The 14,828-nt window shown below is 45.9% G+C and overlaps 1 protein-coding gene across 1 annotated transcript in view; it reads right to left on the reverse strand.

The window, feature by feature from the left end:
• LOC126424768 (esterase FE4-like) overlaps positions 1–14,828 on the reverse strand; it is a 168,773-nt gene that overhangs the window by 40,990 nt on the left and 112,955 nt on the right. The window contains exon 8 of the mRNA XM_050087518.1: positions 13,921–14,086. Within this exon, the coding sequence (XP_049943475.1) occupies positions 13,921–14,086 (166 nt within the window). The remainder of the gene's footprint in view (positions 1–13,920; positions 14,087–14,828) is intronic.

Raw genomic sequence — 14,828 nt, forward strand, 5'->3', positions numbered from 1 at the left:
ATACCTTCAATCAGGTGCTGGAAGGTATAGTGGGGAATGGCAGACCATTCTTCACAGAGTGCTGAACTGAGGAGAGGTATCGATGTCGGTCGGTGAGGTCTGGCACGAAGTCGGGGTTCCAAAACATCCCAAAGGTCTTCTATAGGATTCAGGTCAGGACTCTGTGAAGGCCAGTCCATCACATGGATGTTACTATCGTGTAACCACTCCGCCACAGGCTGTGCATTATGAAGTGTTGTCCGATCGTGTTGAAAGATGCAGTTGCCATCCCCGAATTGCTCTTCAACAGTGGGAAGCAAGAAGGCGCTTAAAACATCAATATAGACCTGTGCTGTGACAGTGCCACGCAAAACAACAACGGCTGCAATCCATGAAAAACACGACCACACCATAACACCACCACGTCCTAATTTTACTGTTGGCACTACACACGCTGGTAGATGATGTTCACCAGGCATTCGCCATACCCACAACCTGCCATCGGATCGCCACTTTGTGTAACGTGATTTGTCACTCCACACATCGTTTTTCCATTGTTCTATAGTCCAATGTTTACACTCCTTACACCAAGAGCGGCGTCGTTTGGCATTTACCGGGATGATGTGTGGCTTATAAGCAGCCGCTCGACCATGAAATCCAAGTTTTCTCACCTCCCGCCTAACTGTCATAGTACTTGGACTAGATCCTGATGCAGTTTCGAATTCCTTTGTGATGGTCTGGATAGATGTCTGCCTATTACACATTATGACCCTCTTCAACTGTCGGAGGTCTCTGTCAGTCAGCAGACGAGGTAGGCCTGTACGCTTTTGTGCTGTACGTGTCCCTTCATGTTTCCACTTCACTATCAAATCTTAAAAAGTGGACCTAGGTATGTTTAGGAGTGTGGAAATCTCGCGTACAGACGTATGACACAAGTGACGCCCAATCATCTGTCCACGCTCGAAGTCCGTGAGTTCCGCGGAGCGCCCCATTCTCTCACGCGGCCCATTCTCTCACGATGTCTAATGACTACTGAGGTGGCTGATACAGAGTACATGACAGTAGGTGGCAGCACAATGCGCCTGATATGAAAAACGTATATTGTTGTGGTGTCCGGATACTTTTGATCACATAGCGTACTTCTAACAGCAACAAACACGCCACCACAAACTGTGTTTAGCCTATCCTTTCGGAACACCGTTAGGTTCATCGTAAAAATTTCAGCTGGCTTATATCCGGGTTTAGCCAGCTTTCAGTGCTTATAATGATTTGAACATCAGTGCTTTGTATTAGTGCTTGGAGCTCTGATACTTTGCCAACACAGCTACGCAAATTTACAACTGGTATACCGATGGTTCCTGCATCTTTGTTCTCCCTATGTTCGACCTGCGCCCTTTTGGATTGAAGCCCTTTTTGTATTTCTCTGACACCCTCTAACATTAAGTCACCCAGTCCACGCCACACACCCCCTGATACCCGCGTAGCCGCCTCCTGCGTGTAGTGGGTTCCTGACCTGTTCAACGGAACCCGAAAGCGAACCATCCTATGGCGCAAGTCGAGGAATCTGCAGCCTACACGGCTGCAGAACCATCTGAGCCTCTGATTCATGCCCTCCACTCGGTTCTGTACCAAAATTTTCCAAATCGGTCCTGTCGACTATGCTGCAAATGGTGAGCTCTGCTTTCATTTCACAAGCAAGAGTGGCAGCCTTTACCACTTCTGTTAGCAGCTCGAAATCAGAGAGACTCTCATCTGGTCCAAAGTGACACACTTCATTGGTACCGACATGAGCCATCGTCTGCAGTTGGCTGCACACTGCATCCATCCGCCCGATACAATTTAAAACGATAGTCTTCCTACCAGGCAATAAGTTTCCAGTCATCAACAGTAATGTCAGTGTTGACGGGCCCAGGCGAGGCGTAGAGCTGTGTGTTGTGCCTTGATGGCATCCGGAAGGACCCTTTCCACGTTTGGAATGACTCCACCTGGTATGCACCTGGAGTGGACTTGGGCTTTCTTCCCTTCCTTAGCAGCCATGTCCCTAAAGGGCCTCATAACGCGCCTGACGTTGGAGCTCCCTACTACCAATAATCCCATCCTTTGTGATCGCCTGGAATTTGCATGCTGAGAGGCTCCCTCTGAAACAGGACAGGCGACTGCATCTGGATGAGGGACAGTCTCAGTCACAGGCAGCACATGGAACCTGTTTGTTAGACTACCCATGAGGCCTTACGTACGGCCCCCTGGAAGTCTTTCGCCTCCTGCCACGCCCTGAGGCGACCCCCCACTCGACCACGGGCGAGTGGTCAACCTCAGTGAAACAGTAGCTGGAATGGTCACCAGTGCGGGCCGATCGGCGGACTCAGACGTGCTGGACGTCCGCTGGATCGGCACGGCCGGCCCACAACATTGATGTCCGCCCAGTGCAGCTTGAAGCTGTGTAATCGTAGCCATCACAAACTGTCACCAACTCAGCTCGCATCCGCGGACAACCGTCACAGTCCCTATTCATGCTAAAGACCGTGGAAAACTACACTACACAGACCAACAAGGACATTCGTCACGCGCTTTGGAACTGTACTGTAGACACGGAGCACAACGAAAGTACTGTATCTAATAAATTATCTTAACACGCCGGGATTCAAAAACTGAACTGCCAAAGTGAGACTAAATAATTCATTCTTGATTAGGAACTTGTAAAACGCTACAAAATCGGTTTAATTTCCAACCCAAACGAAAACGCGAGAACTGTCTATTAAATATTAAATTAATACGCAGAAACACAAGAAATTAAACTACCAAAGCTGCTTGTCAGGAACTCGTAAAATGTCACAAAATCGGTTACTTCCCTGTTGCTGCTAGTGTCTCGGCCGCCTGCTGCTGACTGACTCATGTATTTATTCTGATCGCTTTACGCAAACGGCGTTGAACTTGTAAGTGGCTGTCGTCATTGATCGTTCGGCCTTGTACGAATACCTCACGCCCCACTATCCCCTTAAAATGGAAAAACACAGCCAACACGACCTTCTCATCTGGCCGCACTTGTCACACTTTCTTCGAGTTTCGTAATCCGGCAGAAGTGGGAGGATTAAGCCTTAATTTCGATGTCATATCCGTAATCCCATGATTTATTACCTGTTGTGATACGTTTCGTTAGTTCTGCCGTCGCTGAGTTCATCTAGCAACTCATCAGCAACTTGCATTTGCCGATGGTTTTACTCAGAATCCAACAACTAGGGAACATATTTTGCTGACATGAACTGATCAGCCAAAACATTATGACCACCGATCTACTAACCGTACAAACCCGTCCAGGCGATAGCAACGTCACACAGCGAGGAATGACTGCTAGCCCGACAAACGCACGGTGCCTGTAATATCAGTGCGCGAGCTGTTCGTGTGTGGAATGGGAAAGACGCGCCGAGTTTGACTGGGGTAGGTTCTGATGGCCCGGAGGCTCGGCGCGAGCATTTCAGAAAGTGTACGACATGTCGGGTATTCGAGGAGTGCTGTGGTGAGTGTCTTCAACACGTGGCGAAACCGAGATGATACCACGTCCAGACGTCGTGGGGTTGGGCGGCCTCCCCTCATTATAGAACTTGGACGTCATAGGTTGGGCAGGACAGGCGGCGAACTGTGGAGAACCTAACATCAGACTTTAATACTGGTCAGAGAACAAGCGTTTCTGAAATCACTGTGCACCGAACGCTTCTAACGCTGGGCCTCCGCATCTGATGACCATGTGCCAATGTTAACACCACGACATCAGAAACTACTGCTGAAATGAACACGTGACTATCGGCGCTGGACGTTGGCGCAGTAGCAGAGAGTTGCATAGTCTGACGATCCCGATTCTTTCTTCATTATGCTGATGAAATGGCGCGAATCCGTCGTCTTCTAAGGGAACAGCTCTTTGACACCTGTACTGCTGGAAGGAGACAAGCTGGCAGCGGCTCCGTTATGCTCTGTGGGACATTCACACAGGCGTCCACGAGTTCAGTGGAGCTCGTGCAAGGCACCATGACGGCCAAGGAGTATCGTACAGTAGTTGCAGAGCACATGAACCCTTCGTGACGACCATGTTTCCCGACAGCCGTGGCATTTTCGACAAGGTATGCACCATGTCAGAAGGTCAGGAATGTGACGGAGCTGTTCAAGGAACACAGTGGTGGATTCCAATTGATGTGCTGACCCCTCAATCCGCCAGATCTGAGCCCAACTGAGCACATCTGGGATGTTATAGAACGTGCCGTCACAGTTCATCGCCCTCTCTCCTGAACCTACGCGATTTAGACGACATGTGTGTGCGTATGTGGCGCTAGTTCCCTCCTTCGACTTTCCAAGGCCTCATTGCTTCCATGCCACAACGCGTCGCCACTGTTATCCGTGCCAAAGGTGGACATACGGGATATCACGTAAGTTGTAGTAATGTTCTGGCTGATCAGTGTACGCTTAAGACCCAAAATATCCAAAAAATTTCATAACATGAGGCATTTGGTCTACCTACATTATCAGCGAGTTCTCTTATTGTGATGTGAGTATCTTTCATAATTATATATAACATATAATATTCACGATTGTATCGGTCAGTGATGCAATTTCTCCATGGCCCACTTGGAAACGTTTACACCACTCCTAAATCCTTGTGTTACTCATAGCAGACGAACCAAAAGCAGTATTCATCATCTCTACGGCTTTGCAATTATCTCTAGTAGCAAGATGTAATATAAGGTCTCTTATCCATTTTTATGTGGCCCGGATCGAATCATCACCCCCCCCCCCCCCCCCTCCTCCGTGGATTTGTCGTACCGGCCAGCGTGGACGTGGTTTTTAGGCGGTTTCTCTCATCCCGCTGGGTGAAGGAAGGAAGACTCTAATGACATCAATGTCGACGGGACGTCAAACGTTAGAGACGGAGCACAAGCTCGGATTGTGTAAGGAATGTCCGCAGCTCGTGGTCGTGCGGTAGCGTTCACGCTTCTCGCGCCCGGGTTCGATTCCCGACGGGGTCAGGAATTTTCTCTGCCTCGTGATGACTGGGTGTTGTGTGATGTCCTTAGGTTAGTTAGGTTTAAGTAGTTCTGTTCTAGGAGACTGATGACCATAGATGTTAAGTCCCATAGTGCTCAGAGCCATTTGAACCATTTTGTAAGGAATGGGGAAGAAAATCGGCTGTGCCCTTTCAAAGGAACCATCTCGGCATTTGCCTGGAGCGATTTAGGATAATCACGTAGGCTAAAACCTAAATCGGATGGCCGGACGCGGGTTTGAACCGTCGTCTTCCCGAATGCGAGTCCAGTGTGCTAACTACTGAGGTTCTTCGCTCGGTCCCGCTAGGTGAGTACCGGGCAGGTAGCCGAGTCCCGCCTCCGTTACGCGACTCGCAAACGTATCGACAAACTTCGCCCACTTTCACATGAACCAGACTATAACCGAACAGTTGCCGGTAGCGAGGTGGCAACAGGAAAGGCATCCAGCCACTCCTTAAATTAACGGCACCATATCCTTCAGTAATCATGTCAGTCCTGCGTCGAAGCGATGCAAAGGCACTAGAAAAATAAGAAGATAATAAACGTTTTCTGATACTACCAAAACACATGTAACATTTTCGACACCTGATAGATTAAGTATCCGACGTACACTGACGAAAAAAAATTGCAAGACCAAAAAATTATTAATGTAGAGTAATAAAATTACCGGAGTACTTTGGTATCGGTAATATATTTAAATGATTGGCATTGTAATATGACAGGTTAATGTAAGAGCGAGGTGAGCATGTTGAGCAAGCATTCAAACGTGCATGCATTGAGTTGAACACATGCCGGATGTCAGTTTGTGGGATGGAGTTCCAAGTCTATTGCAATTGTTCGGTCAATACAAAGACGATTAATGCTGTTTGTAGATGACACTAGAGGTGTCCGATGATGTCCCATATATGTTTGATTGGAGTAAGATCTGGTGATTGAGCAGAGAAACACAACAAGTCGCGAATGTGTAGAGCATGGTGGGTTACAACATTGGTTCAAAAATGTTCAAATGTGTGTGAAATATTATGGGACTTAACTGCTAAGGTCATCAGTCCCTAAGCTTGCACACTACTTAACCTAAATTATCCTAAGGACAAACACACACACCCACGCCCGAGGGAGGATCCTCCGCCGGGACCAGCCGTACAGTCCATGACTGCAGCGCCTAAGACCGCTCGGCTAATCCCGCGCGGCTACAACATTGGTATGCGGGCGTGCGTTGTCCTGCTGGAAAACAGCCCATTGAATGCTTTTCATAAATGGCAGCACAACAGGTCGAATCACCAGATTGACGTACAAATTTGCAGTCACGGTGCATGGGATAACCACGAAAGGACTCCTGCTGTCAAACAAAATGGCACCCCACACCATAACTCCAGGTGTAGGTTCAGCGTCGCTAGCATAGAGACAGATTGGTAGCTGCTGATCTCTTCTAACCAAAACACGGCCATTACTGGCACCGAAGCAGAAGATGTGCGACCTCCACTCTGACCTCCAATGAGCTCTCGCTTGACATCACTGAAGTTACAAATGGCACTGGTTTGGGGTCAGTGGAATCGATGTGTCACAGTTCTTTGTGGTACCAACTGCCGCTAAACTTGTTGCTGCAGATGCAGTACGATGCGCCAGATCCATACGACAAACAAGATGGTCCTCCCTCTTGCAAGTGCCATGTTTCCGTCCGGAGCTCGGTCTTCTTGCGACCGCAAATTCCCGTGACCATTGCTGCCAGAAATCATTTACTTTGGCTACATTCCTACCAAGTATTTCTGCAATAACGCAGAAGTAACATCCGGCTTCTCGTAGCCCTACGGCACGACCTCGATCAAACTCAGTAACATGTTGATAATGGCGTCTTTGCCACGTCAAAGGAATTCTTGACTAACATCAACTCGCCATGTGCAAATTCGAAGCTACCTAACACTCACGTGTGTTTAAAGCAAACCTGATTTGCATCCTCATAGTTGTGCTACCAGCGCATTCTTATGCGACTGGCGCGAAACTGAATAGGCCTCATTTTTCAGACGTATGAGGGCTATTCAGAAGGTAAGGAACGATAGGTCGCGAAATGGAAGCCGCAATGAAAATAAAAACTGCTTTATTGGCAATAGTTAGCTACAACTTCCAGCTACTCATCTCCATAGTCGCCGATCCGACTTAGATGTCTGTCGTAGCGTTGTACCAACTTTCCAATAACCTCGTTGTAGAAGGTAGCCGCCAATTCTCTACGCTGGCCTACAGATCGTTGTCTGTGCCAAAATGTTGTCTTCATAGACAGCGGTTTATGTGAGCAGACATGAACCTCAGAGGGAGACAATTACGGGCTGTATTGTGGGTAATCAAACATTTCCAATTGAAAACGATGCAGGAGCATCTTCATTGCCTCTGCAGTGTGCGGCTGAGAATTGTCTTGAAGAAGAAAACGCACGACAATTATGTAACGTTGGCTGCATAGCTTCAGGCGAAATTTCTCACCAGGTCCTCGTACTTGGCGGGAGACACTGCTGTTCTAGGTGTCTTTAAGTTCTCCCTGTGTGTTCAGAACTAAAAAGAACGACGTAACGCGATCGACGGGCATACTAGAGACACTGCTCAACACACCTGTGCAAAACTTCACCGGATTTTCACTGTGGTTTTCATTTCGCGACCGATCGTTCCTTACTTTCCGAATAACCCTTTTAGAAACTTTCGTTTATGTAGCCCAACACTTTCTTGATATTGCGATTTTTTTCTGTCAGTGTAACTAACACTACAGAATTTTTCAGAAATTTTTACATACTCAATAACGATAAAATTGTGCAAATGAGATGCTCAGTTCCAAAATACTCGTAAATTTTTGATCGTATCTCACTAAGGTCGTCATCATATTTATGGTTTAAGTAGTTAATGTTTTGTCTTTTTTTGGATAAATAACATTAAACTACTACAAGTATTCTCAGTAGTAATCAAATATTGAAAATAAATGCTTTTTACGGTCAACTGACCGTGACGTCCTGCACAAGAAATTTATATGACTATGAACCATAGCCACTAAAAGTTAATCCTAGGACAGTTCATGACTTCTCACAATACCATGTATGGTTTCTGGGATTTAGCATTACTTGCTTTGGATAAGACTGTTCTTCACGAATGAAATAACTGACACACTTGCCAACAAATAAGGAAGTAAATGTGTCTTACGAGTTTAACCGTATAATATTTCTTTCACGCATTTACATCCATTAATGACACTGTACAGTACTAGGAGCATGTTACGCGTCACAATATGTGTGTTTTCGATGATCCTGACTGAAGGCGTATGAAAGATATGGTGAGATAGCCAAGTCAGAGGGAAGAGTAGGCTGTACGTCATATGAAGAATGAACTGCGATAAAATGTCTGAAGTTGTCAGGGATGAAATACATCTACATCTGTACCCACATCTATACTCCGGAAACCACCTGATGGTGTGTGGTAGAGGGTACTTTGTATAACACTATCAGCATCTTTTCGTTCCAGTCGCGGATGGTTCGCTGATGAACGATAGCCGGTAAGCCTCCGTGTGGGCTAAAATCCCTGGTTTTTTCGCGAGATGTATGGACGACTAAGCAATATTCTGATGGACTCTTCCAGGAACTTGCAGCGTCTGCCACTGGAGTATATTGCGCATCTCGGTGACGCTTTCGTTGTTACTAAAGTACTCCGTAATGAAACAAGCTGCTGTTGTTCAAATAACTTACGGGAATGGAATAGGGTGAAGTGGTCGGCAACCCACGATATTTCGACAGGTGACCACCTTGCCATTTGCAAGGCACGTTTTGCCCTGAAATTGGGAGTGTGTGCACCTACCGAAATGTTGGCGGTTGTCGATGACGTCACGCAACTGCATCCTCTAAGTTATTTGAACATTAAATACGCAGAGAGACCCTCAGCGCTCAGTGCTCTTCTTTGGATCTTTTCTGTTTCGTCAATTAGTCCTGTGTGGTGCGGATCCCAGAATCATGAGCAATGTTTAAGTGTTGTTCGAACACCGGCTTTGTAAACTACCTCCTTGTGAGTAAACTAAATGTCATGAGGATTCTTCTAGTGATTCTCAGTCGGACATCTGCCTTACTTTCGCTTCTTTCTATTATAACTCATTCTGCAGGCATAATGCTAAATATTTTAGGGAAGTAACTGCTTCGAGTGATTGTTGTACAACTGTTTAATCATATGCTTTTAAGTCTTTGCGTGTACGAGGTCTGTTCAAAAAAAAAAAAAAATCCGGAACTTTCTCCATAAATTTTTTCTACGCCCATCTTGTACTTAACGTGCATGGTCTCCTTCGAAATTCTCTTCTCCACAATTGATACACCCCTCCCAAAGCCGTTTTCACTTTCGGAAGCAGTCTTGGTACGCCTCTTACTAGATCGTGCGAAGCGCCATCTGCGACTTTTCTTCTACCTTGTCTATCGTTGCAGTCATGGACTGTGCGGCTGATCCCGGCGGAGGTTCGAGTCCTCCCTCGGGCTTGGGTGTGTGTGTTTGTCCTTAGGATAATTTAGGTTATGTAGTGTGTAAGCTTAGGGACTGATGACCTTGAGGGGCTGGCCAGTACTTACCTCAGCTCAGTACAGCCAATAGATACACATAAAACAGAACTGAAAATTTACATTCCTAGCTTTCGGAACAAATGTTCCTTCATCGGGGAGGAGAGAGGGGAAAGAAAGGGAAGAAGGGAAAGGAGATTCAGTTACTCACAACCCAGGTTATGAAGCAACAGGGAAAGGAAAATAGGGAGGGTAGCAAGGATGGAGGCATGGTTGTCAGAGGGAAGCCAAGGATCTTTGGCTTCCCTCTGACAACCATGCCTCCATCCTTGCTACCCTCCCTATTTTCCTTTCCCTGTTGCTTCATAACCTGGGTTGTGAGTAACTGAATCTCCTTTCCCTTCTTCCCTTTCTTTCCCCTCTCTCCTCCCCGATGAAGGAACATTTGTTCCGAAAGCTAGGAACGTAAATTTTCGGTTCTGTTTTATGTGTTTTATGTGTATCTATAGGCTGTACTGAGCTGAGGTAAGTACTGGCCAGCCCCTCTATCTCTTTGTTAGTATTTGTTTCACATCTCATATGAGATTTTCCATTAATCATTTGGACTGATGACCTTAGCAGTTAAGTCCCATAAGATTTCACACACAGTTGAACAGTCGTCTTGAAACGTTCCCTTAGAAAAATTAATGAATTACTGTGCTGGTAAACCCCTTACGTTATTTGATTTTCAAACAGCTGAGCAAAACTGAACCTACTCAGACATTTCTCTCTTTACTTATTCTGATCGTCACTAAACTGACACACAATATTTTTAGCGCAACGCAATCTGACTTTCAAAAATCCCTACAAAAGAATGGCCCTGACTAACAATAACCTATACCTTTCATGAATCACTTACCTCACAAAAATCTTCGTTACTCGAACTACTGCAATACAGCGAGTGCCAATACTGCCAGCTAAATAAAAGAAACTGCTGAAGACACTAACTACTGATAGGCATAGTCAGCAAATGAAAGATTTTGATAGAGAACAAACTATGTATTTACCTTAATAATGTTCCAGAGTCATTATATATGTATCAGTTCATGATATCCAATACTACAAATTTACCCTTTCTGATGGACACACGTCCAGATCGTCCGCTCTCAAAATTATGCCATCTCTCTCCCCACATCCACCACTGCTGGCGGCTCACTTTCAACTGCGCAACGCTACGCGCTGTTCACATCCAACTGCCCAACACAACAATAGCGAGTATTTCAACAATGCCAACCAGCCACAGACTGCACACAGCACAGTCAGTGATTTTCATACAGAGCGCTACGTGGCGTTACCAACATGAAAACCTAAACAGCCTATTTACAGTCTATCGTTGCAAATATTCGCCCGTTCAACGGGGTTTTCAGCACTGGAAATAAAAAAAAAAAAGTCCGTATGAGCAAGGACTATAGAGTACGGAGGATGAGGCAGCACAGTGATTTCGTTCTTTGGGCAGTAGTCACACACCAACAGGGATGGACGAGCGGGTGCGTTATCGTGAGGAAAGAACCATGAATTCGTCGCAACGCTTTCCAATAATGCCATCGATTAACAGTTCGTCCCTGTGGCAAGAATTCATGATGAACTAATCCTTCAAAGTCAAAGAAAACTATCAGCATGGCTTTGACATTTGACACGACCTGACGAGCTTTTTTTGGGCTTGGAGACCCATTGTGAAGACTGAATCTCGGTCTCAGCATCGTAACCGTAGCGCCACGTCTCATCACCAATTATCATTCTCTTAAGGAACATCTCTTTATGATTTGGGTGATCCAAAAACTCTTCACAGATTGCGAGGCGAAGGTCTTTCTGGTCTTGGCTCATGGACCGTGGGACGAACATTGGCGGCAACACGGTGCATTCCAAGATGCTGTGTCAGGATTGTATGATCCAACCGAAATGTTACCTTCTCCTGCAATCTCTTTGACAGTCAGCCTTCGATTGGCATGCAACAATTTCGTTGATGTTCCTGACATGAGCATCGTTGCTAGACGTCAAAGGACGTCCTGAACGACGGCCATCTTTAACTTCGGTCCGGCCGTTCTCAATACGTGTGAACCATTCGTAACATCGAGTAAGCTTAAACACTCATCACCGTAGGCTTCCTGCATTATTTGCTGTGTCTCTGTAAAGGTTTTCTTGTATTTTACGCAAAATTTAATGCAGACGCGATGCTCCTCTAACTCTACTAACTGTGCACCACAACGTTCTACTCAATACAGCACTGAACAATAACTAACATATATACAACAATGGAACTTCCGTCAGTCACACATTAAACACAGGCGTGTTCAGGGATGCCAACCGCATTTCGCTTCGACACATTATAGGCGCGAAATAACGAATGTTATGGAATTTTTTGAACAAACCTTTTACGTGTACGCATTACGATACGGTTGTTTATATTGAGGGCTAATTCCTGCTCCCAGCACCAAGCATCGATTCTCAGCAGGTCTTCCTGCGTTTCGCTACAATTTTTTAGCGCCGCTAATTCTTCGTACACAACAGCATCACTCGGGAAAGGCCTCATGGAGCTTCCGATGTTGTCTACATTAGCTAAAACGTTCAGGGAAAGAAAAACTTCCGTGAGACAGTTCAGTTCTGTCAGAGTCGGCAAAGAACCTGGAAAGTCAGTAGAACTGAATGGATAGCCCCTTGGAAATGCTTGCAAGACGTAAAGAGTGGAGTAAAACGTTCAAAATGGTTCAAATGGCTCTGAGCACTATGGGACTTAACATCTGAGGTCATCAGTCCGCTAGAACTTAGAACTACTTAAACCTAACTAACCTAAGGGCATCACACACATCCATGCCCGAGGCAGGATTCGAACCTGCGACCGTAGAGGTCGCGCGGTTCCAGACTGAAGCGCCTAGAACCGACTGGCTACAGCGGCCGGCGAGTAAAACGTAAGTCAGGGAATGTGGTCTAATTAATTCAAGTGATTCTGGGGGAAACGGAATATGAATTAAGACGTCAGAAGTAGTAGATGAGTTTTGCTCTTTGGACAGCAATTAAAACACCAAAAACAAGAAATGCTTTTTTCAGAAACAGGGAGCTTAACGTTCCTTCGACAAGAACATCATTAGGGGAGGAAGACAAGCTCCGATTATCGAAGAATAGGAAAGAAATTTGTCAGTGTCCTTACCAAGGAACCATCCGGGCATTTTCCTTAAGCGATTTAGGGAAACGACGAAGAAAGTAGAAGTACAGGGTGTTCAAAAAGTCTGTTAGCCACGCGTGCCGTATGCCGCAGTGAAGTATACCGAAATGAAACGCAGTGAAATACAAGTTATTAATTTATTGAATATTCATTTTTATTTACAAATTTTCACATTTAATCAAAGTGTCCGCCCTGTTGTTGAATACACAATTCAATTCGTCTAATCATGTTTCCAAACACAAGCTGTAACATTTCTTCTGTAACAGAAGCAGTGAAAGTGGAGATTGCAGTTTTCAATTCATCGATGGATTTTGGACGGTTTTTATAGCCAGTTGCTTTCGCTGCACCCCAAAATAAAAAGTCAGGTTGTGTCAGGTCAGGCGAGCATGGAGGCCAACGTCCCTGTGACATTTTGCGATCACCAAAAACATCAGCAAGCACTGACATTGAAACGCGAGCTGTATGCGCGGTTGCACCATCTTGTTGAAAATAACCGTTCACTATTTCACTTAACGCAAGTTCTCCTATGAATGGGTACAGAATATCACTGCAGTATTGTTGTGCGTTTATTGTTTCGTTGAAAAACCCAGGCAGGCGAACAATCATACGGCACGGCGGCTAACAATCATACAGCACTGCGGAGAGACTTTTTGAACAGCTCGTAGATGACCGTACGGGGATTTGAACCGCTATTCTCCGGTATTACCAGTTCAATCACTTCAGAACCTCGCTCGATTGAAGACGAGGTACATACTAGAGTTAAGTGCTAGGAAGGCGTTTGAATTGTGTGGAGTGACGGATAACAAAAGGATGGATGCTATTGAAATTGGTGTAACAGAGTAATACTGAAATGTCATGAATAGCTCAGGTAACCAATGAAGAGGTACTGTATTGAATCTGGAAGAAAAATTTGCATTAAGAGAAGAAATCGTCAAGAACAATAGCTAATTGGTAACGGCAGAGCAAGGATAGAATACAATAAGCAGCTTCAACTTGATATAGACTGTAGTCCTGATACCAAAAGATTAAGAAACTCACGCAGTCGAGACTAGCGTGAAGGGTTACTGTCTTCTGATTGCAGGCTACAACAACTACACATCGGAACTACTCCTGGAAAAAAAGCTCGTTACAACTACATATGAAAATATCAAATCTGACTGAATCTTGGATACAATGAAATTATAAAATATTACGAAGGATACTGTACCGTTATACTTCTCCCTGATCTTTCGGAACATCTCCCCAATCGGGCCTTCGGGAAGTTTCTCACTCACGTAGTGGAAGACAAAGAAGTGGGCCGGAGCTGCCGACTTGGAGCTGTGTAGTTTGGCCACACGCACTGCGTGGTACGTGAACATCAGGTCGCCCAGAAGCTGAAAAGAAAGAAAGCTGGACTCAGCATAACAATGAAAGACGAAATCACTCTACTGAATCTGTTGAACAATTATGCTCTGTAAGCATAACATGGAGGCGGAAGGTCTATGTGTTCCTCCGTTTGAAGTTGTGACAGCGCCGATACTACGCTCAGGTTCCGAAAAAAGAGACTTTGGACGGTAAAAGGCAGTGAGCCGTGGCGGGACTGGCGCCAGTAGTATCTCTGACATGAGTACGATCGATTTCCTAGTACAGAGGTTTGTCTCGGGCTTGGGTCGGCTCGGGATATAAACGAGTGCCGACCGCGAGTAAGGGGAACAACGCTTTAAGAAAGGAAGGCGGCGGTGCGCGAGTCTGCGATTGGCTGGCGGGCGGAAGCAAAGACGGCGTGCCTGAGGCCGGGCGGCGGCTGTCACGTGGTTGTACTGGAGGCGACGGCAGTTGGCCGGCGCTGTGCATTCTCCGGCAACCATGTGAGCTGTGGATGTGCCCGCTTCCTTGGAGGGACACGCTGTTAAGGTCCTGCGAAGTGATGGTCTGACATCTTCGCAAAATCGCTCCAGCACCAAGACACCCAGCTAAGTACTCTAATTACTAAGAGCGCTTAGTTAACTGTGATTGTGATCGCTCTCGGTACAATAAGACGTTGCCGGACGCGTGATGTTATGTGTGTTCGATTTCATTTGATGCCTTTTACTAAGAGTGTGCTTAATGTTGATGTATTTTGAGCCGTGCCGGCTC

This window comes from Schistocerca serialis, chromosome 10 (assembly GCF_023864345.2).
Source record: "Schistocerca serialis cubense isolate TAMUIC-IGC-003099 chromosome 10, iqSchSeri2.2, whole genome shotgun sequence".
NCBI lineage: Eukaryota > Metazoa > Arthropoda > Insecta > Orthoptera > Acrididae > Schistocerca > Schistocerca serialis.